Genomic DNA, 27,500 nt, shown 5'->3' on the forward strand with positions numbered 1-27,500 from the left:
GCCCGGGATTGAACCCAGGACTTCGTATTGTGAGGCAGACGCACTAACCCCTCTTCCACCGTGCTGCCTGTTTACTCCTACTTGAGTCATATTACGCTTCTCTATTATATTTTGTCAACAGCCCCCCCTTGCTTCATGCTAACGGCTCATTCGGAACAAGGCACATTGGTTTTGTAAACATCTCTACAACGTCCAAAATACACAAAAATGTACCAACAAGGCAAGAAAAGTGGGTTTTGCATAACGCGACTCCGTCCATTGTAGGTCAATTCATTCACAGACAGTCAGTCCCATTATAAAGTGTTTATGAACGAGGGTGACCAGGTATCGGCGCTCCAAAACAAACACATGAACGTTTGGTAAACATTGTGCGATACCGGGCATGAAGTCGATATTGTGGGAAGTTTACGACTTTGACAAGAGACGTCTCTAAATGACACACACACACTCACTTTGTGGGAGAAGTTCTTGGCCAGTGACGTCAGAGCCACACATGATAAAAGGGCTTGAAGTCATGCACCCCGAAACCAAAGATCTTCCAAGTGAACTCGGTCTGGCTCGCAGCACCGAGAACATCAAAAACTTGGAGAGCACGATCACATTTTAGTCTTCTCAATGTCACTTTTTTTCCCCCATTCCTTTCAAATGTGCGAGAGAAGGATGTATTTTTCCGCTGGTGCACGGCACGTACGTCATACGCTTGCCAAACTGCTTCACCATTAGGGATGCGGACTTTTTACATTTGAACCAATACGGTGCCCAGTAATCGATATCGGTAGTCATTTTCAATACTACCGTGTGTTCATAGGGTAATATCTAAATATCTAAATATAAATATCTCCCCTCTGTCTTCCTTTTTTTCCCTTTCTATCCTCTCCTGCTCCGGCCCGGCTGCATCAAATGATAATATAAATACATTTAATAAAGTCAAATACAAATAAGGCAACAAGAGAAGTATCCTCTTTTGGAAAGTAAATCTGAACAGCCGATATGGGCATCTACATCAACTATATCAGGGGTGCTCACACTTTTTCTGCAGGCGAGCTACTTTTCAATTGATCAAGTCGTGGGGATCTACCTCATTCATATATATAATTTACATTTACTTATTTATGAAATATATGTTTTTGTTAACAAGTTAAAGGTGTTTAATGATAATGCAAGCATGTTTAATACATATAGTTAATATTGTTAATACATTAAAGGTGTTTAATGATAATACAAGTATGTTTAATACATATAGTTAATATTGTTAACAAGTTAAAGGTGTTTAAAGATAATGCAAGCATGTTTAACACATATAGTTAATATTGTTAACAAGTTAAAGGTGGTTAAAGATAAAACAAGCATGTTTAACACATATAGTTAATATTGTTAACAACTTAAAGGTGGTTAAAGATAAAAAAAGCATGTTTAACACGTATAGTTAATATTGTTAACAACTTAAAGGTGGTTAAAGATAATACAAGCATGTTTAACACATATAGTTAATATTGTTAACAAGTTAAAGGTGTTTAAAGATAATACAAGCATGTTTAACACATATAGATTCCTTTCTTTCATGAAGACAAGAATATAAGTTGGTGTATTACTTGATTCTGATGACTTGCATTGATAGGAATCAGACAGTGGTGATGATAACGTCCGCATTTTCGAATTGAGGAGAAAAAAAGTCCTCCTTTCTGTCCAATACCACATGAAAGTGGTTGGTTTTTGGCATCTTATTTGTCCAGCTTCCGTACTCCTTTGTATACACTTTACAAGAAATACAATGTCGGCAAACTTCGTAGCTTGCTAGCTTGTGCACGCCAGCTTTCTGAGACTCTTATTTTGGTAGCGCAGGCAGGATGAAGCAGAGCTTTTATTGTGCAACTGTGCAGTCGGTCTTTGGAGTTTTGACGACAGGTACGGCGCCAGAGTCTGTTGAAATAAAGTGTTTCTCGCCTTCCAGTCGGTAATTTTAATGAGCTGGCAGCAGCCAGCGTCATCTCAGAAGACCCTCGGGTGCCGTGAATGTCAATCAAGTGACGAAAGTGACGTCATAGTGAAGATTTATGATCGCTCATTTTTAGGACTATTTTTTTTAATGCCTGGCTGGTGATCGACTGACACACCCTCCACGATCGACCGGTAGATCGCGATCGACGGAATGAGCACCCCTGAACTATATGATTTGCCTGAGAAGCTGGACAGGACAAAAAAAATAAAAATAAATAAATAAATAAAAATAAATAAAGGAATTAAAAAAAAAAAAAAAAAGGGTAATATCTAAAAAAAATTATGCTAGCATTCCAACTTTTTTAGCCAATTTTTCCGCCTCAGTCATGTAAATTGGCATATTGACATATGCTAACTGTAGCATGCTAGCTTTTTGTTTTGTTTTTTTTAGCTAATTTTGCGTTTGTATGCATCAGAGTCATATAACTTGGTACTTTTTGCATTCTGACAGCATGCTAACGTTAGCATTTCGTTTTGACTTGTGCACATCTGTGACTCACGTTTCCGCAGCCTTCCCACGCAGTTTCTCCCAAAATTGCATATTTTAGTTTGTTTTATGATAAAATCTAAAAAAAAATTCTTAACAAATTGTGCGCAAAATGTATTATATACGCGCTCATTTTTACTTTTTTGTTACGTTTTACTTCTGTTACTGTATATAATTTCCCCACATGAGGATGAATAAAAATCTATCTTATCCTATTTGCTAACTGCAAGACTGCTAACGTTAGCATTCTAACATGCTAACATTAGCATGCCAATTTTGCCGCTGTACACCTCAGAGCCATACAACTTGGTACACAACACATGCTACTGTTAGCATGCTAGCTTTTTTGGCTGATTTTGCATGCGTACGCCTCAAAGAGTCATAAGTTAGTGCTCACGTTAGCATTTTAGTTCGACTTGCACAAATCGGCTGCTCGCGCATAAACGGCATTCACACGCAATCCCCTGAGACTACTTATTAAAAAAATACTTACAGTATTTTTCGGAGTATAAGTCGCTCCGGAGTATAAGTCGCACCGGCCGAAAATGCATAATAAAGAAGGAAAAAAAACATATATAAGTCGCACTGGAGTATAAGTCGCATTTTTTGGGGACATTAATTTGATAGAACCCAACACCAAGAATAGACATTTGAAAGGCAATTTAAAATAAATAAAGAATAGTGAACAACAGGCTGAATAAGTGTACGTTATATGAGGCATAAATAACCAACTGAGTATGATAACGTAACATATTATGGTAAGAGTCATTCAAATAACTATAACATATAGAACATGCTATACGTTTACCAAACAATCTGTCACTCCTAATCACTAAATCCCATGAAATCTTATACGTCTAGTGTCTTACGTGAATGAGATAAATAATATTATTTGATATTTTACGGTAATGTGTTAATAATTTCACACACAAGTCGCTGCTGAGTATAAGTCGCACCCCCGGCCAAACTATGAAAAAAACTGCGACTTAGTCGGAAAAATACTGTAATAGACTAAAAAACATGACTTGCTAAAATTTAACCATAAGAATAACAGTGATAGTGTTTCTAAATTCACAGTAATGCACGAGGAAAAAAAAAAGACTTGCTAAAATTTTACCGTAAAAATAACAATTGTACCGTATTTCATATTTACAGTAATAGACTGTAAAAAACATGACTTGTTAAAATTTTACCATAAAATAAACAGCGATTCGGTTTTTCAACTTACGGTAATGCACTGAAAAAAACACGACTTGCTAAAATGTTACCATAAAAATAACAATGATACTGTTTTTGAATTCACAGTAACAGACTGTAAAAAAAACAGGACTTGCTAAAATTTTACCATAGGAATAACAGTGGTACGGTTTTTAAACTTAGTCATAAACTGTACAAAAAATGGCCATAGAGTTTACGGTAAAAAAAAACAACCTGGCAGCTCAGTTGCCAAAATTTTTACGTTAAACAACAGTGTTGAAATTTTAAATCTACAGTAATTTGGTGTAAAAAAACATCGTAAAGTTTATGATAAAATTCTGGTCATAGACCTGCCAGTTTTTAATCATAAAATTCAATAAAAAAATTTTAAAGTCTAAAAAGTTGGCATCTATTAAACTTGACAATCTGGACTAGATAATATTTATATATGGCGGAAAAAGGCTAAAGTCCTCACTCGTGGTGCTGTTGCATGCTAAAAATCACTTTATGGCACATTTTCACTTTGGCCCTTAGGGGGGAAAAGTTTGGGCACCCCTGGTCACTTCGTCTGTTTGTTTGATTTTGTCATTACTGCCACAAGTGGTGGAAAAGTGTATTATAACCGAGTACCACAGCTGAGAAACAGTTATTTTTGGGCTGATTTAGAGACCGTACGCTACGAATACGCCGGTTTCCCAGCCAAGTGCTTGAGCCGTTGCCGAAACGCTAAAACGACAGATTTGTTCGCGGCACCAAAGTCCGGTCTCACCAGAAAACGCGAGTCAACCACAATTCTTTACAGCAAATCATTTTAATCAAGATTGTAACAAAAAAAGTTGACAGAATGAACAAGAGTTGACGTCTTAAAACAGTCGACCATCTGCGTACGGGCGGGAAGGGGTTCGGCCCCGTTCCTAGGTGGATCTCGCGTGAGAGGAAGAGGGGGGGGTTCTGCTGAAAACTGACACTGTGGTCAAAGTTGGAGTCGCCACTAAACACATTTTAAGATGTTCCACACTCTATTGCGTCTGGTGGCTAAAGTGGGTAGTGCACGCCCTAATTTGTCACGTTTCATGTGTCAGGTAAACCACGACGAATGGGGCCGTATGAATCCCCTTCCCACTGTAAGCTCCGACAATTAAAAAAGTTTAAAAAAAGAAAGAAAAAAGAATAGATACATTTCCAAGAAGTCTATTTGGCTCATTGATAGTCGACGATCGGGAAACGTTTTTTCACATCTTTGAGGAAATCAGCCGAAGACGCTTTTCATTCGCCTGTGTCATTGCGAGAAGCCACGTTTGGACTGGTGAGTGAACACCCCGAGTGGGGCAAAAAGGGAGAACGTGCTAAAACAAAGAAAACCAAAAGTGAAAGCAGAAACCAGAGGAGCGAAGGAGCTAGCGGCTAATACGTTAGCCACCACAAGAAGGAATGCTGTCGAAGGTGGAGGCGATTTTAAAAAATTTGATTTTGTGATCAAGTCGTTGGCTAACTTTGGTAGGAAAAAAAAGAAGTCAAGTGGTGAAAGTTTGCTGGGAATGTTTCAAGGTGCGAAGAAATAGGTTGATCCAAACGGGGGTGCCGCTAACGGCTAACATGCTAAGACGTAGCATCATACCAGCGTCTTGTTCCAGCGCGACGGCCGCGTCATTATGGGATGCAGGACCCAGAACCAAACGAGGTCCACACGGAGTGAACTGAATGTTAGGGGACAGTGTCTCTGAAAGGCTGGGTCACAGACCAGAAGACTGGCACGGTCCGTTCACCTGTGATGGAGAGGACAGAGAGCAGGTCAGGTTATTGGGTCTTCTGTGGTCAGGGAAGACAACCAGGAACTTGTTGGGTTTCTAGGAGACTGTGTTTTAAAAAGTGTTCAGTGGTCTTCGGCAGCTGACCTGACCTCGACCCACTTGGTCTGGCAAACATGACTTATTCAGGCGCTCTTTATCTGTGGAAACTTCTACTCCAGGAAGTGGCCGTCCTCCAAGCCAAGCAGACTTTTCCAGCTCAGCTGTTCCTCTCTCACGCTGCTTATCGGAGCATGGACTGCTTTTGTGACCTTTTTATTACCACTACTATAGGAGGTAAGAGTAGTCAGTGTACAGCAGTATAAAGATGTGTCAACACAAGTCTGAATATGTATTATGATTATTTATGACACTGACTTCAACATCTTGGACAGGAAATTAAAAACATTTTTTTACTGACTTCTTCTTCATGACGACATCACTGATGAAACTACTGCATGTTACTCTCCTTCTTACCTTCCATCCTTCCTTACTTCTTTCCTTCTTATTTTCCTTCCTTCCTTACTACCTTCCTTACTTCTTCCTACCTTCTTACCCTCCTTCTAATCTTCCTTCCTTCCTTCCTACATTCCTTCCTTCTTACATTCCTTCCTTCCTTTCTTCTTTGCTTCCTATCTTCCTTATCTTCCTTCCTTCCTTCTTAGATTCCCTTCTTCTTTCTTACTTCCTTACTACCTTCTTAACTTCCTTCCTTCTTTCTTACCTTTCTTCCTTCCTTCCTTCTTACATTCCTTTCTTCCTTCCTTACTACCTTCCTTCCTTTTTTCTTTCCTTTCTTCTTACCTTCCTTACTTTCTCCTACCACCCATCTGTCCTTCATTTCTTCCTTGTTTGCTTTGTCTTTCTTTCTTCTTTCCTTGTGTCCTTAATTGCTTCCTTCCTTCCTCTACCAACTTACCAGCCTTCCTTCCGAGCTTACTCCCTTTCTTTTGTCAGTCCTTCTTTCCTTCTTGCTTTGTCTTCCTTCCTTCCTCCTTTTCTTCTCTCAGCACTTCCTTCCTTGTGTCCTTGCTTGCTTCATTCTTTCTGTCCTTCCTTCCTTCCTTGTTTCCTTACTCTACCAACTCACCTCCCTCCCTTACTGGCTTCCTCCTATTCATCTGTCCTTCTTTCCTTGTTTCCTTACTCTACCAACTCACCTCCCTCTCTTCCTTGCTTCCTCCCTTTCTTCTATCTGTCCTTCCTTGCTTCCTTCCTCTACCAACTCACCTACCTACCTTCCTTCCTCCTTTCCTCCCATCACACAGGTGTGTAATTGTGTTCAGGTGTGTAGGAGACACGACACTCTTCATGTTGAGTGTGTGTTTAACATTTTGGAGAAATAATCACGTAACCGATTGGAATTCATCTTTTCCCTCAATGAACCGCATCTCCACAGTGCCGACAGCACAATTACCTTGCAAAGACATTTACTGTCCGTGTGTTGAAAGTAAAACTATACAAGCTGTACACTGACTACCACAACTTTCTAGATATAGAGATATAATCAAATAGGAGATGTGTGTGAGTATTCATTGAGAACCTACAACTTTCTAGATATAGAGATATCATCAAATGTGAGATGTGTGTGAGTATTCAGTGAGTACTTACAACTTTCTAGATATAGAGATATCATCAAATGCTTGCTGAAATGTGAGATGTGTGTGAGTATTCATTGAGTATCTCCAACTTTCTAGACATAGAGATATCATCAAATGTGAGATGTGTGTGAGTATTCAGTGAGTACTTACAACTTTCTAGATATAGAGATATCATCAAATGTGAGATGTGTGAGTATTCATTGAGAACCTACAACTTTCTAGATATAGAGATATCATCAAATGTGAGATGTGTGTGAGTATTTACAACTTTCTAGATATAGAGATATCATCAAATGTGAGATGTGTGTGAGTATTCAGTGAGTACTTACAACTTTCTAGATATAGAGATATCATCAAACGTGAGATGTGTGTGAGTATTCAGTGAGTACTTACAACTTTCTAGATATAGAGATATCATCAAATGCTTGCTGAAATGTGAGATGTGTGTGAGTATTCATTGAGTATCTACAACTTTCTAGATATAGAGATATCATCAAACGTGAGATGTGTGTGAGTATTCAGTGAGTACTTACAACTTTCTAGATATAGAGATATCATCAAATGTGAGATGTGTGTGAGTATTCAGTGAGTACTTAAAACTTTCTAGATATAGAGGTATCATCAAATGTGAGATGTGTGAGTATTCATTGAGAACCTACAACTTTCTAGATATAGAGATATCATCAAATGTGAGATGTGTGTGAGTACTTAAAACTTTCTAGATATAGAGATATCATCAAATGTGAGATGTGTGAGTATTCATTGAGAACCTACAACTTTATAGATATAGAGATATCATCAAATGTGAGATGTGTGTGAGTACTTACAACTTTCTAGATATAGAGATATCATCAAATGCTTGCTGAAATGTGAGATGTAAGTATTCATTGAGTATCTACAACTTTCTAGATATAGAGATATCAAATGTGAGATGTGTGTGAGTATTCAGTGAGTACTTACAACTTTCTAGATATAGAGATATCATCAAATGTGAGATGTGTGTGAGTATTCAGTGAGTACTAACAACTTTCTAGATATAGAAATATCATCAAATGCTTGCTGAAATGTGAGATGTGTGTGAGTATTCATTGAGTATCTACAACTTTCTAGATATAGAGATATCATCAAATGGGAGATGTGTGTGAGTATTTATTGAGTATCTACAATTTTCTAAATATAGAGATATCATCAAATGGGAGATGTGTGTGAGTATTTATTGATTATCTACAACGTTCTAGATATGGACATATCAAATGTGAGATGTGTGTGAGTATTCAGTTAGTATCCATAACTTTCTAGATATAGAGATATCATCAAATGCTTGCTGAAAAGTTGAGATGTGTGTGAGTATTTAGTGAGTATCTACAACTTTCTAGATATAGATATATCATCAAATGCTTGCTGAAATGTGAGCTGTGTGAGTATTCATGGAGTATCTACAACTTTCTAGATATAGAGATATCATCAAATGGGAGATGTGTGTGAGTATTCAGTTAGTATCTACAACTTTCTAGATACAGAGATATCATCAAATGTGAGATGTGTGAGTATTCAGTGAGTATCTACAACTTTCTAGATATATCATCAAATGCTTGCTGAAATATAAGATGTGTGTGAGTATTCATTGAGTATCTACAACTTCCTAGATATAGAGATATCATCAAAAGTGAGATGTGTGAGTATTCAGTGAATATCTACAACTTTCTAGATATAGAGATATCATCAAATGTGAGATGTGTGTGAGTATTCAGTTAGTATCCATAACTTTCTAGATATAGAGATATCATCAAATGATTGCTGAAATGTGAGATGTGTGTGAGTATTGAGTATCTACAACTTTCTAGATATAGAGATATCATCAAATGGGAGATGTGTGTGAGTATTCAGTTAGTATCTACAACTTTCTAGATACAGAGATATCATCAAATGTGAGATGTGTGAGTATTCAGTGAGTATCTACAACTTCCTAGATATAGAGATATCATCAAAAGTGAGATGTGTGAGTATTCAGTGAATATCTACAACTTTCTAGATATAGATATTATCAAATGTGAGATGTGTGTGAGTATTCAGTTAGTATCCATAACTTTCTAGATATAGATATCATCAAATGATTGCTGAAATGTGAGATGTGTGTGAGTATTCACTGAGTATCTACAACTTTCTAGATATAGAGATATCATCAAATGCTTGCTGAAATGTGAGATGTGTGTGAGTATTCACTGAGTATCTACAACTTTCTAGATATAGAGATATCATCAAATGCTTGCTGAAATGTGAGATGTGTGTGAGTATTCACTGAGTATTTACAACGTTCTAGATAGAGAGATCATCGAATGCTTGCTGAAATGTGAGATGTGTGAGAGTATTTATTATCTACAACTGTCTAGATATAGAGATATAATCAAATGTGAGATGTAAGTGAGTATTCAGTGAGTATCCACAACAAGAATCCAGCTGAGGTTTCATGCTGCTGCATTCATGACAGACGCAAACCTTCTGAACTCTCTGAAACGTTTGACTTAGATTTATTTCCTGCATGCAGACTAGTCACAGTCCGTTGAAGGGTTCCTCCTCACCAGGAGCTGAACTTTGCTGGCCTTCCTCACAGAGCCGTCTTTGCGGTCCGACCCACTGAAATGAGCTGCATCTACATGTTTGGCGTTCTCACCCGTGCGTCGTGCTCCAGGACGAAAGGCGGGATGTCGATCTGCTCGGGCTTGATGCAGGTGAAGAGCTGCTGCAGGCTGTCCAGGTAACGCACCTTTTCCTTCACGCCCGACACACTGAAGGTGGTGAAGAACCACGTGGACACCTTGGTTACAGAAGAGAGGGTCATGTGACCTGTTGCAGAGGCCTCTATTGGTCCGCTTGGCACAATAGTGAGGCTGTTGCTCTCAAATGAGACTTGGACTCCAGTTTGCGCTACATCATCCATTTGAATCAAGACCGGTTTATGGGTTTTATGAGACGTCAAGAAGATTTGCTCATTTTGACACGGAACAGTAAAAGGTGTTTTATGTAGTCTTACCTTGGAGCGGAACGTGGGATGTACAAAGTAGAAGGCTTTTAGATTCTTCTTAAACCTGTGAGACAGAAAATATGTGCTATAATAAATACATAAAAACAACATTAAGCAGAAAAACGTGAAAGACAGGATGCAGGGTTTATGACTTCAATGTCACATGACCTTTTTAACTCCAGTGTCGTTTTTAACACTAAATACAATTAAATTCAAACCAAAACATTTTCCGGACTATAGAGCGCACCGGTATACAAGCCGCACCCACTTAATTATAGAAGAAAAAAATATTTTCCATATGGTAGCCGCACTGTACTTTAAGACTGTTTAGTACAGGGTCTCAGACACGCGGCCCGCGAGACGTTATTGTGCGGCCTGCACCTTAATATGAAAATGTAATGTTAGTGCGGCCCGCGAGTTTTATATGAATGGCGCTTGACAGCGTCATACTTGCCAACCCTCCCGATTTTTCCGGGAGCCTCCCGAATTTCAGGGCATCCATTCTCTCGAATGTCTGCCGATTTTCACCCAAACAACAATATTAAGGGCGTGCCGTGATGGCACTGCTTTTAGCGCCCTCTATAACCTGTACAAACAGCGTGCCAGCCCAGTCACATGATGAATTTGGCTTCTGTACAAACACGTAAGTGACTGCAAGACATACTTGGTCAACAGCCATACAGGTCACACTGAGGGTGGCCGTGTAAACAAGTTTAACACTGTTACAAATATGCGCCACACTGTGAACCCACACCAAACAAGAATGACAAACACATTTCGGGAGAACATCCGCACCCTAACACAACATAAACACAACAGATAAATACCCGGAATCCCATGCAGCCCTAACTCTTCCGGGCTAGAATATACACCCCCGCTACCACCAAACCCGCCCCCCCACACATCAACCCAAGAAAGCAGAAGTATGGAAGCAAGGTTGGTTGCATGGACAAAGGCACTCGCTCTCTGGTAACCGAGCAACACAGGAAGTGATCACTGATCAGTGGGATTTTTTTTTTTTTTGTCATAAAAAAATACAATCATGTGTGCTTACGGACTGTATCCCTGCAGACTGTATTGATATATAATGTAGGAACCAGAATATTAATAACAGAAAGAAACAACCCTTTTGTGCGAATGAGTGTGAATGAATGTAAATGGGGGAGGGAGGTTTTTTGGGTTGGTGCACTAATCTTGGCGACTTGTCCAGGGTGTACACCGCCTTCCGCCCGATTGTAGCTGAGATAGGCTCCAGCACCCCCCCGCGACCCCAAAAGGGAATAAGCGGTAGAAAATGGATGGATGGATGGATAATAAAAAAAATTTAAAAAATAATTATAATAATTTTTTTTTTTATTCTTGTGCGGCCCGGTACCAATCGATCCACGGACCGGTACCGGGTGCCGGCCCGGTAGTGGGGGACCACTGCTTTAGAGCACAGCTGTAACTTTCTGCCATTAAACCCGCAGAAATTGGTTCTTCTCAGGTTTCACTATGTTTACATTTTCACATTTTGCACTATTTTCTTACACTTTATGAAGCATTCTAAACCTTCTAAATCCTATATGTCAAAGTCAAGGCTCGCGGGCCAGATCCGGCCCGCAAATTAATTATCTAATGCCCCCGGGATGATATTTGAATAGTATTAGAACCGGCCTGTATTAGTATTATTAACTTACAATGGCATTCTTTTTGTATTGTTTCAGTTTTGTAAATTCACCAAAAACGTCACCGTGGAGTCATTGAGTCTGTTTAGCTGATTGGAGAGCTAGTTTGCGCAGCTTGTGGGTTTATGACAATGACTTCTGTTTTGTTTGATCAACCGTTTTACTGCCGTGTTACAGACACGGTTTGAAAACAATTCATGTATGTAAATAGAAATGTACAAAATATTCCTGTGTAAATAACTCATTTCACAACGTATATACTGTATCTGCGGCTTATAGTCCGGTGCGGCTAATATATGGAAACAAGTGTTTTCCTTCTAAAATTTAGTGGGTGCGGCTTATAGACGTGCGACTAATATATGGAACAAAATTGTTTTTCTTCTAAAATTTAGTTATTTTGTGTGCTCGATAGTCCGGAAAATACGGTAAATTGTTTTGGTATTTAATAAAAAAATAAAATCCATCCCAGTTAAAATACATTATTTACACTAAGTTTCCCTGCATGTGTACGCATTAAATGTGCTCCGGAGATCTGGACAATTAAAGGTCAAATAGGCCAGTGAAGGAAGAATGAGAAGCGTAACGTCCGGTCACGTACGTGTTGTAACAGCACCAACGTTTTTAAAAGTCTTGAACATGTTGCCACTGTGAATGATGGACTCACAAAGTGCACAGCCCACATTGCCAGTAAAAAGTGGAATATTGTGGTTCTGGGTGCGGGTACGGGCCGTCTGGAGCCCAGCCGCATCTGAAGCGGATCAAGCGGCGCGATGGCTTGGTCCTGCCAGGCTCGGGCTCGCTTCTGCTGGCGGCCGGGCCAGAACAAAGTTAAAGAGAGGCGGAATTACTGCCCACTGAGAGCTGGGGCGAGTCCACGCTGGGTTTGGAAGTATTTATGGCAGAGGAGATCCTGGCATGTAATGTGAAACACACACAGTGGTTGGTCCAAAGGACGAACGGGAGAAGTTCGGTCGTTAGAAGCGGAATAATGTTGATGTCCTGCAGGGCTTGCTGGGTCTGCAAGGTGCTTTAAAAGGACCACCCAGTGGAAAATACACTTAGTACAGTGCACAGCTTGATAGCCTAGCACACTATAAAGCATGGGTGTCCAAAGTGCGGCATGTGGGCCATTTGCAGCCAGTAGCAAACTTTTCGCTTGCATTCCAATATTAGCATGCTAGGTTTTTTTTTTGCTAATTTTGCAAGTATACACATCAACGTCAAATATTTTGTTACTTGACAAATTATACATGTTATCATGCTAGATTTTTTTCTTTTTCTAGTTTTGTAGGTGTACACACCTCAGTCATATTTTGGTACTTAATGCACGTTACAGTTCGCATTTTAGCATACTAGCTTTTTTAGCTAATTTAACAGGTATACATGTCAGTGTCAAAAATTGTGTTACTTGACAAATTATACCTGTTATCATGCTGGCTAATTTTGTAGGTATACACCTCGGTCATATTTTAGTACCTGGTGCATGCATGCATTTTTAACAAATATTTCAGGTACACACCTCAAGAGTAATATACTTTGGTACTTGACGCATTTTACAGTTTGCAATTTGGCATGCTAACATTAGCATTCTAGTTTGTTTGTTTTTTTAGCTAATTTAGCAGGTATACACCACAGTGTTAAATGCTTTGTTACCTGACAAATTAAACCTGTTAATATGCTAGCTTGTACTGGTTTTGAAGGTGAAAACTACCAAAATGGTCGATGCATCCTTTGATTTGTCAGTGGAAAGAGTTTGGGCACCCCTGCTATAAAGTGATGCTAGACACAAATTAACCATTGTTAACGCCTAATATTAACTTTTAATGCAATGGACGACATCTTTCTTCAATGTTACAAGAAAAAAACAACCTTTTTTTGTGTTTACCTATTCTGGGAATGACCATTCTCTGCAAACCAATCAAGATGCAGCATCGTGTCTATCCCCACCCCTTTCGGTAGCTAAACAGGAGCGTGCAAAACTACCTGATTCTACCGTTTCAAATGTTTTCAGTTGTGTTCATATTTAAAGAAGATGCTTTTCGGAGAGTTTCTCCCTTTCCCAACAAGTCCCTCCAAATTCTTAGAACCTTGTTCTTGTTCTTTAATGGCCTCTGCCTGCTTTTGCCAAAGTCTAAACACAGGCCCTTGGAACGGGAAGTGGAACTGAAGTTGAAGAAGAAGATGGAGGAGGTGAGGGCCAAGTGAAGGTTGGGGGTGCGTCCAACAGACACAGTGGAAGCTCTTCGTTCTTCAAAGTGTGGATCAAAGCCACTTTTTAAGTTCTCGTATCGGCGGCCATGTGACGCAATACCTTTGCAGTCTGCTGAAGTCATCGTCTCAACCGAATATTTGACATATGATGGATATTTATGGATGCTAAATGATGACTCCAGGAAGCCGTTTGCTGTACCTTCCACTCACACTCAAAGTTTCCACCCCCCGAGCGACACTCACTTGGCGTCCACGATGTCGTAGAGGTTCTTGAGGAAGTCCGAGTCCAGGTGGTTGTGTTCCCCCGTCAGCGTGTGGAAGTACACCATCACGTACTCCTTGACCGTGATGTGGTCCATCACGTGGATGAAGTACAGCAGGGCCTGTGCAATCGTATTTATGTTATTTAAGGCTGCCTCTTACAATATACAATAATACTATATGCTAGTTAATCACATTTTGTCTTAAGTGAACTGCTAATCAATCGCGATTAATAGATCAATAAATCACATTTAATTCATATTGCCACATATGACTAGAAATGGGTATCAAATTTGATTTCTTTTGTGGGCACCGATCGAATTTCGTCAGTACTACCGGGTATCGATTCACGCTAAATAGAAGACCGGCTCACGTAAACAATGCACTCTTAGTGGCACTCAGGGCCGACTCAGCCAAAGTAATCTTGCCATTTTCAACACCAAAATAGCAAGAAAACGCTCGACCGTAAAGTGAGGCTCCGCTCTTCCAAAATGCGCTAGCTTGATGCTAACTTACATTGGATTTGCCATAGACAGGCCACTATTAGCATGAGCGATTTTACAAGGCGATTTCAACACCTCCTAATGTGTTAATGAAAACTACAACCAAGATGGATGTTACAATCAAACAGCTGGTGTGTATAAGTACAATACTTACAGGATAAACACTTTGTAGGGCGCAATGTAACACTTTTAGTTTCCTGGTAAAAGAGCTACTTCATACATACCACATATAGCCTACACAGCACTGCCATCTGAGATGAGACTCAAAATAATTCAACAAAACGAGATTTAATAATTGGACAGTTACAAAGATGTGAGCACCCTTTGAACAAAATAAGAGGAAATTTGAGAATAAAAGAGAGGAAAATAATATCTGCCACGCAAACCCCGAAAGAAAATTGTAAAAATCAACACTACTTTTCTTGCAATTGGGTGCATTTCTACACTATATCTAACCTTTAGATTTATTCTCATCCACCAACCTCTTTTGGTTACATGTCCAACGTAATGTACGACACAATTAATACTAGATCATTTACTAACATTATTAACATTGGAAATGTCATGTCAAATTCCATAACATGCAAATAAATCAGACAAATTTAGCAATGCTATGCTGTAGCCACGCCTTCTGGGGTAATATACTTCCTGTGTTGTGGCCTCTGTTTACATCTGCTACGTCAAAAATATACCTTCTCGCTGGATACTAACAAATGCTCTAGAACAGGGTTGTCCAAACTTTTTGACTTGGGGGGCCGAATTAGGCTAAAAAAATTTGGCCTAAGGCCAAAAGCATGTAAAGTAACTATTATATATATATATATATATATATATATATATATATATATACACATATATACATATGCATGCACATATTATATTATATTAATATGATGGATGTGTATAATAATTTAATTGGATATTTAGAGTATGTGTAAGTTCGACTCCTAAATTTTGTAATCCATCAGAAATATCAGGCAGCTAAAATGCGCCAATCATGGATAAGTGCGGGGAGAGTGTTTTGCATTTTTCCCATTATGCACTCTACTGGATTTAAATGGGGGTAATTTTGATTTTTTTTAATGGTGTTTGGACGTTTTTTTTATAATATCCACAATGTTCAGTGAGCAGGTTGTGTTATGTGTGACCATGTTTGTTGACCTTTATTTTAGCTGGAATGTTTTGTTTGTTTGCACCATGACTAGGGAAGGTTGTTTGGATTGTGTCATATAAGTGAATGCTGTGCTATTATTTTAAACTACTTTCAAGGGTCATTGGTCTGATTTACACACATTGTCCACAAGATGGCAGCAAATATGTAGCATTCAGTGACTGCCTTGTATTTAAGATTAATTTAAAAGCACTCCGTGGTGCGGTGCTTTGTTGAACTCATGACATCTCGCGGGCCAAATTGAACAGGCTGGCGGACCGTAGTTTGGACATCCTTGGTTGGGAACCAACAGTGTTTTGATTGTAACTGCCCAAATGTGATTAGCAGCAAAGTAGACAGCCGTCAACGTTGTGGCTCGGAGAGCGAACAGAGGTGACAACAAGTAAGCTAGCTAGGAACATTTATTAACACGCATGAAATATACCAAAAACTAGTACTGTAGTGGACCGGTATCGATTCCCAGGTACAGGGAATTGGTTTCAATATGTGAACGGTTTGTATCCCTACATATGAGGTGCGATTAACGTGGCGTTGAAGAAAATTAGCGTTATTACCGTGTTAAACTAGACAAAGAATATGGATGGAAAAATGGAAAATGGCCTCACCTTTTCGATGTCGATGAGAGTCACTGGAATGTTTCTTCCCACCACAACCATCACTGTTCTGCCACACATATCCACACCTGCAGACACACACGTCGTTCTGTACTTCCTTAACGCATTTATGAAAAACACCTGCAGCTGTCCGGGCATTTAAAAGGAAAACATATAGTGCCTCCGAAAAGTATTGACAGCGCTTCACCTTTTCCACATTTTGTTATGTTTCAGCAATATTTCAAAATGAAATAAATTCATTTTTGTCCTCAAAATTCTATACACAATACCAACTTAACGTCAATTTCGGACAATAAGTCACTACTTTTTAACTACACTTTGAACCCTGTGGCTTATGAAACAGTGTTGCTTATACAGTCTACGGATTTTTCTTCGGTGATGGCCATGTTACAAATAGTTTTCCAAAAAAGACCAAGCAAATACACTGAAAGAGGGGTTTATTGTATGTGCTATGGTGCCATCTTTTGGAGTTTGCGCACTGCAGGTGCTGCGGTGTCCTTCCATTTAGTGCTTTCAACCAGAAGTAGAAGTGCCGTTCCGTCTTCGAGCCGTCTAAAACGTTGATACTCGTATGGATTTTTCATTCGTCACTCCAAGCAACGTTTGTAAGTTTTACAATATAACTAAAACAATTCTTACCTAGTAAACCGTCCCATGTGTGATGTCTGTAGGAGTCTTTTCCTGCATATTTGTATGTGCAGCATCGTTAGCATAAGCAGATATGCTAACACGGTTACTTCTCTCTGTATTAGTATTATTAACTTGCAATGGCATTCTTTTTGTATTGTTTCAGTTTCACAAATCCCTCAGTAAATTCACCAAAACGTCACCGTGGAGTTATTGAGTCTGTTTAGCTGATTGGAGAGCTAGCTTCTGCAGCTAGTGGGTCCATGGCGATGACTTCTGTTTTGTTTCATCAGCCGTATTACTGCCGTGTTACAGACACTATTTGGAAACAATTAAGGTATGTAAATAAGCATTTACAGAATCTTTCTGTGTAAATAATTAATTTCACAGCCTATAGTCCGGTGCGGCTAATATATGGATTTTCCCCCTAAAATTAATATGGTACATACATGTGATTTCTTAGTTTTTTATTTATTAATAATCATTTTGTAAAACATTTGAAAACCTTTATTTTTGACATTGTCATTATGGGGTATTGTGTGTAGAATTTTAAGGGCAAAAATGAATTAGTTCCATTTTGAAATAAGGCTGTAACATAACAAAATGAGGAAAAAGTGAAGCACTGCATTGGTAGAATGATAGTAGGCGTGTGCATGCAGAGAGTGGATGTCTGTAGGGAGCTAGACAGAGTGCAGAGAGCTGATTGGTGCTGATGGACTGGTCTGAGGTCAAAATGCAGAACAAATCTGCCTCCTACTGGGCATACAAGTAAACTGCAGCAGTAGAGAGAAGCGGAGAAGCTGTGGTGCCTTCACTGACCTCCGACCTCGTCAGTTATGCAGACGTACCTGTCTGATATAACGCTTTCAGAGCGGCGATGTCTGACAGGTCCTCTGCTCTGGCTCGACACAGCCAGCGGTTGTAGCTGAAGGAGACACACCAAGAAGATAAGCGAGGGTAGTAAAAGAAAAGTTGAGGTCAATCCATCAGACACAACAAGCCCTATGAACCCCATTTGTGTTGTTGGCTGCTCCTTCTTACTTCCTCTGGTGCTGCTTCTGCACGGCCGCCTCCGACATGTGACCCTGCAGGATCAGCTTGCGCTGCTTGTCCACGTCTCCCTCCATGCGGGCGAAGGCGTGGTTTCCCACCTGACCCAGGTCCGAGTCCAGGTTGTCCTCCTCGTAATCGTCTGAGCAGAAAACAAAGAATTGCTGTTAGTGCGGGATAAAAAAAAAGAAAAAAAGATGCTGTTCTACCCAAACAAGCGTGTTCTCAGGATTAGTCATGTCACAGCTGAATCATTTACTGTGTGTGTGTGTGTGTGTGTGTGTGTGTGTCCAGATGTTCTGCTGGCACCATGAGGATACTTCTCATCCCATCCAAAGAACTCTTGACTGACGCCAGTCTCATGCGTGGTGTCGTCTGCTCGGTGGACTTTATCAATGCTGAGAGACAGCTTGCCCAAATGTACAGTGGATCCCCCATTTGTTATTTGCTACCCGATAAGTTAATATACTAGTGTTATAACACGTTAATATACTAGTAGTGTTGTAACACAAGTTAATATACTAGTAGTGTTATAAGAAGTTAATATACTAGTAGTGTTATAACACAAGTTAATATACTAGCAGTGTTATAACACAAGTTAAAATATTAGTAGTGTTATAACACAAGTTAATATACTAGCAGTGTTGTAACACAAGTTAATATACTAGTAGTGTTATAACAAGTTAATATAGTAGGGTTATAACACAAATTAGTATAATAGTAGTATTATAACACAAGTCACTATACTAGTAGTGTTATAACACAAGTTAATATACTAGTAGTGTTATAACATGTTATTATACTAGTTTTATAACAAGTTATTATACTAGTGTTATAAATAAGTATTTTTTATGGGTGTATATATTTTTGCAGTTTTCCGTTATTTGCACGAGCTCATGCTGGCAAACAACGAGGATCCGTGCTGTGACACTTTTATCTGGAACTGCTTGAGCTTGACATGATGACGGGTGGGGTACGTTGTGCTGGACTACAACCAGGTGTGTTTGTAATCCACATCTTGTGTCGTCTGTCAAGACCTCGCGCAGGTGTACCTAACGAAGCGTCCCGAGTATGCATACTTTCCAGGCTTCCCGGTTTCTCGGCGATGCGGATCCGCCTCTCCGGCACGACCGGCTCGCCCTCGGAGTTGCCGATGTTGGCCGGGATGAGGGGCAGACACGCCCTTTCCTCCTGGTCAGAGCGGGGGTAGTACAGCGGAAGCAGTTTCTTGTACACGGGCTGCGGAGACACAGTGCACGGGGTCAGTTCTCGTCTAGGGCGTGGATGAAATGCTCAGCCAAGTCGGACCTCCTCTGCGTCGGACACGGCAAACACCACCTTCTCCATGCTGCTCCCGTGCTTCTCCAGGAACCTGCGCACTGTTCCTGCAAACACAGCATCTGTTGAACACCTTCTCGTCATACACATCATGGCCACTAGAAGGTGTGATTTCCTCATTTAGGTACTATTTAGGTCAGGGCTGGCCAAACTTTAACCACTAAAAAATGACAGCATGTGGGGGCCATTTGGATATTTTTTATTTTCAAAACTAATACAATATATAGATTTTTTTTTTTTTACCTTTAAGCCTCCCCTCAAGTTTGGTTCTGTGGACCGAAAAGGGTCCTCAGTCATACAAATGTTAAAAATAATTACATTTTATTGACAAAAATAATAATAATAAAAACATTTTTTTTATTATTATTAAACGTTTACAGTAAATCTCGAGATCAACTTCAGTCAACATATGTCAATATAAAATAGAACTAAAAATGTTTATGTTTTATGCCCTTTTTGTCAAAGAAAACTTAGGTTTTTATATATGGCAAAAACACAAAATATGCAATATTTTCCCAAAAATTGTTTCTAAGTGGAATATTTGATGTGAAGTAATTGGAGCTTTAATTAGGCCAATAATTTATAACATTGGTTTTGATTCATGATTATTTTTTGAGCAACGACATTTTTTTTTCTTTAAATCCCACTAAAATTATTGGGGATCCAAAAGGGCCCCAATTATAAAAGTGTTAAAAATAAATCATATTTATTTTATTATTTTACTTCTGAGTTTTTTTCGGGTTTGTTTTATGCCCTTTTTGTCAAAGACAACCTTGTTTTTTGGCAAAAACACAAAATATGCAATATTTCCCTTAAAATCATTTCAAAGTTAAATATTTGATGTGAAGTAATTGGAGCCTTATTTAGGGCAATAATTCATAACAACATTGATTTTGATGCAATATTATTTTTTGAGCAACAACAGTTTTTTTTTTAAATCCCACTAAAATTCTTGGGCATCCAAAAGGGCCCCACTCATAGAAGTGTTAAAAATAAATCAGACTTTTTTTTTTCGAACTTTCAACACTTAAGTGTCTAGAGCAGTGGTTCTTAACCTTGGTTCGATCGAACCCTAGGGGTTCGGTGAGTCGGCCTCAGGGGTTCGGCGGAGCCTCCGCCGCGGAGTTCAAGACACACCCGACTCATCGTGTAAATACAAACTTCTCCCTATCGGCGTATTATGGATACCCCCAAACAATGTTCCCTCTAATTTTCCATCTGATTTGCAGGTGTGTAATTTGTTGTGAGTTCATGCACTGTGTTGGTTTTGTTCTTTGAACAAGGTGATGTTAATGCACGGTTCATTTTGTGCACCAGTAAAAAAACATAACTTTGTCTTGAATTTGAAAAAAAATTAAAATAATTTTTCACTAAAAAAAGGGTTCGGGGAATGCCCATATGAAAGTGGTGGGGTTCGGTACCTCCAACAAGATTAAGAACCACTGGTCTAGATCAACTTTAGATCCATATGTCCATTGTATTTTTTTTTAAATTTTACTTTGTTTTTTTTTTCAGGGTTTGTTTTATGCCCTTTTTGTCAAAAAGCCACCAAATATGCAATAATTCCCTTAAAATAATTTCAAATTGGATTATTTGATGTGAAGTAATTGGAGCCTTAAATAGGTCAATAATTCCTAACAATTCTAATTAATTATTATTTTTTGAGCCATTTTTTAAACAAAAAAATCCCACTAAAATTCTTGGAGATCCAAGGGTCCTTACTAATAAAAGTGTTGAAAAAAATAAGTCATACATCGTCTTTTACTTTTAACACTTAACTATCTGGATCAGGGATTCTAAAACTTTTGTCACCGAGTACCACCTCAAAAAACACTTGGCTCTCCAAGTACCACTACAATGATCAACATTAAAATACAATAGTGCAGTAGGCCTAAGTATTCATTACAAACGAGGCAGAAGTTTTATTTAACAATTATGTTTCATATCGTTGTTACGTGCAGCTTTCTCTGCCAATGTTCGTCGTCGTTTACATGTGTTGATTGGGAAAGGGCGGACGTAAGCGGAGAATGTGGAGAACATTCGGTTCCGAAGCGTGTTGAGTGATAGAAATGATGAGTAAGACGGTTCTGTTTGTGTCTTAATTGTTTATTTTGGTGTCGCCTACAGTCGTCAAATTGTAACGACTTCCATGTTCCATGACTTGAGTGCTGATCCAGTTTTTACTTAAGTGATTTATCGGTGTACTACTAGATGGCGCCCGCGTACCACAGTTTGAGAATCACTGCTCAAGATCACTGCTTCTTAACCACAGGCCCATTGTTGGGCTGCGAACTATGAGACTGGCTGCTAAATTAGCCAAGAAAGTATACATCCCAGAATTAATTTACTAAATTAACCCTCGTGGGTCAGTCCATGCTGTCGGGGATTTGAACGTCCATCATGCTAACCACTGCACTAAACAGCCAGTCCTTCAAACCAGTTTGCCACTTTTGTTAAAAAAAAAGTGTCTGCGACAAGACTACCTATTTAGCTAATTTTGGGTACAAATCAATCTTTTTTTGTTTCTAATCAAATGTACTTACTGTATTTTCCGGACCATAGGGCGCACCGGATTGTAAGGCGCACTGCCGATGAGCGGGTCTAGCGCATTAAAGGGGTAATTTATTTATTTTTTTTATAAATGTAAAACACTTCCTTGTGGTCTGCATAACATGCAATGGTGGTTCTTTGGTCAAAATGTTGCATAGATTATGTTTTACATATCATCTTCAAGTCGCTTTCTGACAGTCACTTCAGGATGTGCCGTTTTGTGGGCGGTCTTATTTACGTGGCTCAACTTTGGCAGCATCTTTTCCCCGTCATCTTTGTTGTAGTAGTGTAGCGTGCAAGGATGGGAGTGGAAGAAGTGTCAAAAAAATTAGCTAACTGTTTTAATGACATTCAGACTTTACTTAAATCAATAACGGAGCAGCATCTTCTCATCCGTGGCTCACTAGAGCAACATTGCCGGAAATGTGTCGGAACTTTCTAATAACTAAAGTTCCTTAGGGTGAATAATGTAAACTCACCACAGCTGTATGTTTTAGCCCTTTCATAGCAAGTTTACTGACAGATATAAGTTAGAACATTACACTACTTTATATTAGAAATGGCAACAGCGGAAGATGAATGCCCCGTAACAAGAAGATAGAGAAAAAAAAGAAACTTATCGACTACCGTGTCGGCACGGACTAAAGAGGCGGCTGCGCGCACATTTTCAGGACTTATGCAGAGCCCAAATACAGATCAGCAGGTACCAGAAGGTAAGAAAAGTTGCTTTTGTATAATATTGCCAAACAAAACGCCAGATAATATGTCTTACCTTATACACACACCATAACAATACTCATATGTTGAAGCACAGTACAATCCATCAAGCGGAGCAGCTTCATAGCTTACCAAAGGCGTACTAAAACATTTTGATAGATTGTTGAGCGCCGTGTGAAATGTTCTATATTTTCAATGGAACATATACAATTTTGGTGTTGTTTACTTGAGTCATACTGCAGTCTACACGTATCTCTTATGTGTGATTGCCTTCATATTGCAGTCTACACGTATCTCTTATGTGTGACTACCGTGTAGTGGTCACACTTATCATTTCACCATGTACCAAATAAAATAGCTTCGAGGTCGGTAAGCACAAACTAAATGATTCCGTACATTAGGCACACCGGGTTATAAGGTGCACTGTCGACTTTTGACAAAATGAAAGGATTTTAGGTGTGCTTATAGTCCGAAAAATTCTGTATTTATTTATATGACTCATACTGTACATCAGTGGGATGAAAGGCATGTGTGTTATCCTCTCAGCCAAAGTGCCGAGCTGTCAAAATGGTGTCCAACTTTAAATGTTAAAGAGAGCAAATCAGCAAAAGTATTGCTTTTTTTCCAGACTAAATAAATGTTTTTTTACTACAACAAATACATTTTTTGACTGTGTGGAATATCTACTTGCAGTTAGTCGGAATAAAATGGCAACCGTAAGTGAGAATGGCGGGAGGAGTACAAATAATTGTCTAATATTTTGGAATATCATGAATATTGTAAAAACTGGGAATTGTTTAGGTTAAAAAAATACCAAGATTTTTTGTCTTAATTAAGACGAATGTTTCAATGGTGAAATTATTGAGAAAAACATAACAATTACGATTTAGTTTAAAACCGGTTATATTGGGGAATGTTTGTTGAATAAGCACGCATGTCCTGAAAGCGCTGAACGTTTTGACGCTTGAACGGGATCGATCGGAGGAACGGTTTGGGAGTTAGAGGAAGAATAATAAATAGATAAAATTTGGTGCAGAGTAATATAGTTGCGTGGCCCCGGGGCCTCACTTTGGACACCAGGTCTTAGCGGAGATGGGTACTAATGAATTGATGACGTGATACGTGTGTGTCTTACTGAAGGCGATGTGCGTGGCGTCCTCCAGAGGGTACCCTCGTTTGGCCGTGCTGACCACGCAGAGGCCGACGGACGCCATCGACTGTTCCCTTGGCAACATGAGAGACAGTGTCAGGTCAGTTCACAGGTTCTGAGAGTGTTTGCTGATGATAAACGAGACAACTTACGAGGCCAACTGCAGGATGTTCCTGTAGCAGCTGTACAGCGAGCTCTCGGCCGCCGTCCGGTACTTGGCTTTGTACTTTGGTCCCACCGTGTGGATGATGAACCTCGCCGCCAGGTTGAAGCCTTTGGTCTGCTTGGCCTCGCCAGTGCGGCATCCTGTGCAGGTAACAGCGGTTAAGATCACGGACGCGACAGCTGCACGCGCCGCTAACGTGAGTCGAGAAGAGAAACCTTTGAGTTTCACCAGCTCGTCTCTCAGCTCGGGTCCCGCCAGCTGATGGATGCGGCTGGACACGGGGTTCTTGTCCGTCAGCAGCTCGTTGCTGGTGTTGGTGATGGCCGTGCAGCCCAACAGCGCCACGTCGCCCGTGCTGCGGGACAGTTGTTGTTACGTGACTGTCCTCTAGTGGCAGCCAGCAGTATAGACAACCAATACTAGTAGCAATATAGGGACAATGATATAAGTCATACAGGGATAGCACTGTAATATATTAACAGTAATGTAGTGACAGTAATATTATTGATAATATAAGTAATATGATGACAATAATATTACTTACAATATATGTAATATAGGGACAGTGATGTAAGTCATATAGGGATAGCACTGTAATATATTAACAGTAATGTAGTGAAAGTAATATTACTAGTAATGCAAGTAATACAGTGACAGTAATATTACTTATAATAAAAGTAATACATTGACAGTAATATAGTGATAGCACTGCAAAATTCTAACCGTAATGTAGTGACAAAATATAAGTAATGTAGTCACAGCAATATACAGTCGTGGTCAAAAGTTTACATACACTTGTAAAGAACATAATATCATGGCTGTCTTGAGTTTCCAATAATTTCTACAACTCTTATTTTTTGGTGATAGAGTGATTGGAGCACATACTTGTTGGTCACAAAAAACATTCATGAAGTTTGGTTCTTTTATGAATTTATTATGGGTCTACTGAAAATGTGACCAAATCTGCTGGGTCAAAAGTATACATACAGCAATGCAAATATTTGGTTACATGTCCCTTGGCAAGTTTCACTGCAATAACGCGCTCTTGGTAGCCATCCACAAGCGTCTGGCAAGCTTCTGGTTAAATTTTTGACCACTTCTCTTGACAAAATTGGTGCAGTTCAGCTAAATTTGTTGGTTTTCTGACATGGATGTGTTTCTTCAGCATTGTCCACATGTTTTCAATGGGGTTTTTAGGCCAGGACTTTGGAAAGGCCATTCTAAAAACATAATTCTAGCCTGATTTAGCCATTCCTTTACCACTTTTGACGTGTGTTTGGGGTTATTGTCCTGTTGGAACACCCAACTGCGCCCAAGACCCAACCTCCGGGCTGCTGATTTTAGGTTGTCCTGAAGAATTTGGAGGTAATCCTCCTTTTTCATTGTCCCATTTACTCTGTAAAGCACCAGTTCCATTGGCAGCAAAATAGGCCCAGAGCATAATACTACCACCACCATGCTTGACGGTAGGCATGATGTTCTTGGGATTAAAGGCCTCACCTTTTCTCCTCCAAACATATTGCTGGGTATTGTGGCCAAACAGCTCAATTTGTGTTTCATCTAACCACAGAACTTCGTCCATGTGATCAGCAGCAAACTTTAGACGAGCCTTAAGGTGTCGCTTCTGGAACAAGGGATTCCTTCTTGCATCGTAGCCTCTCAGTCCATGGCGATGCAAAACATGCTTGACTGTGGACACTGACACCTGTGTTCCAGCAGCTTTCAATTCATTGCAGACCTGCTTTTTGGTGGTTTTCGGTTGACTCTTGATCATCCTGACCAATTTTCTTTTAGCAGCAGGTGATAGCTTGCGTTTTCTTCCTGATCGTGGCAGTGACAAAAGTGTGCTATGCACTTTATACTTATGAACAATTGTCTGCACAGTTGCTTTGGGACCTTAAGCTGCTTTGAAATGGCTCCTAGTGACTTTCCTGACTTGTTCCAGTCATTGATTGTTCTTTTCAGATCTGTGCTGAGTTCCTTTGACTTTCCCATTGTCGCGTTTGTAACCAAGTCTAATGACTGCATCACATGAGCCCTATTAAATGGGCTCAGAAAAGTCGACAGGTGTCGTCAATCATAATCACTCTCATGAAGTTAAGAGGCCATGCCATGAAGCTAATTTGATTTGATTGTAACTTTTCTGCATCACCAAAATTGATAATGTATATTGCTGTATGTATACCTTTGACCCAGCAGATTTGGTCACATTTTCAGTAGACCCATAATAAATTCATAAAAGAACCAAACTTCATGAATGTTTTTGTGACAAACAAGCATGTGCTCCAATCACTCTATCACCAAAAAATAAGAGTTGTAGAAACTATTGGAAACTCAAGACAGCCATGACATTATGTCCTTCACAAGTGTATGTAAACTTTTGACCAAGACTGTAAGTAGTATAGTGACAGTAATATCAGTAATATAGGTAGTAAAGTGACAGTAATATAAGTAATATACGTAGTACAGTGACAGTAATAAAAGTAATATAAGTAGTACAGTGATGTAGTATAAGTAATATAAGTAGTACAGTGATGTATTAACTAATTTAAGTAGTATAGTGACAGTAATATAGGTAATATAAGTAGTATAGTGACAATAATATAAGTAGTATAGTGACAGTAATATAGGTAATATGAATAGTATAGTGACAGTAATATAAGTAGTATGGTGACAGTAATATGAGTAGTATAGTGACAGTATTATAGGTAATATGAATAGTATAGTGACAGTAATAAAAGTAATATAAGTAGTACAGTGATGTATTATAAGTAATATAAGTAGTCTAGTGACAGTAATATAGGTAATATTAGTATAGTGACAGTAATATACGTAGTATAGTGACAGTAATATAAGTAGTACAATGATGTAATATAAGTAGTGCAGTGATGTATTATAAATAATATCAGTAGTATAGTGACAGCAATATAGGTAATATTAGTATAGTGACAGTAATATATTTAATATGAATAGTATAGTGACAGTAGTAAAACTAGTATAAGTAGTGCAGTTATGTAATATAAGTAATATAAGTAGAATAGTGACAGTAATATATGTAATATAAGTAGTATGGTGACAATAATATAGGTAATATGAATAGTATAGTGACAGTAATATAGGTAATATGAATAGTATAGTGACAGTAATAAAAGTAATACAAGTAGTGCAGTGATGTAATATAAGTAGTATAGTGACCCTAATATATGTAGTAAATTGACAGTAATATAAGTAATATAAGTAGTACAGTGACAGTAATATACGTAATATAAGTAGTACAGTGACAGTAATATATGTAATATAGTGACAATAGTTTTAGTTGTAATCTTCTTAAAAGTTTGTTGTTGTTTTCCTTAGTGATTAAGCATTTTTGTTGCAGGAACATT

The 27,500-nt window shown here is 39.0% G+C and overlaps 1 protein-coding gene across 1 annotated transcript in view; it reads right to left on the reverse strand.

Moving 5' to 3' along the window:
• Nucleotides 1-4,952: 4,952 nt before the first annotated feature.
• The window catches only part of gdap2 (ganglioside induced differentiation associated protein 2), a 29,122-nt gene continuing 6,574 nt past the window's right edge, over nt 4,953-27,500 (reverse strand). Inside the window, exons 3-14 of the mRNA XM_061970880.2 lie at nt 24,333-24,472; nt 24,104-24,257; nt 23,937-24,025; nt 19,505-19,581; nt 19,276-19,435; nt 18,188-18,338; nt 17,995-18,071; nt 16,511-16,587; nt 14,214-14,353; nt 10,102-10,156; nt 9,742-9,885; nt 4,953-5,448 (exon numbers count right to left, since the gene is read on the reverse strand). Of these exons, the coding sequence (XP_061826864.2) occupies nt 5,416-5,448; nt 9,742-9,885; nt 10,102-10,156; nt 14,214-14,353; nt 16,511-16,587; nt 17,995-18,071; nt 18,188-18,338; nt 19,276-19,435; nt 19,505-19,581; nt 23,937-24,025; nt 24,104-24,257; nt 24,333-24,472 (1,297 nt within the window). The 3' untranslated portion in view covers nt 4,953-5,415. The remainder of the gene's footprint in view (nt 5,449-9,741; nt 9,886-10,101; nt 10,157-14,213; nt 14,354-16,510; nt 16,588-17,994; nt 18,072-18,187; nt 18,339-19,275; nt 19,436-19,504; nt 19,582-23,936; nt 24,026-24,103; nt 24,258-24,332; nt 24,473-27,500) is intronic.

This window comes from Nerophis lumbriciformis, linkage group LG13 (assembly GCF_033978685.3).
Source record: "Nerophis lumbriciformis linkage group LG13, RoL_Nlum_v2.1, whole genome shotgun sequence".
NCBI lineage: Eukaryota > Metazoa > Chordata > Actinopteri > Syngnathiformes > Syngnathidae > Nerophis > Nerophis lumbriciformis.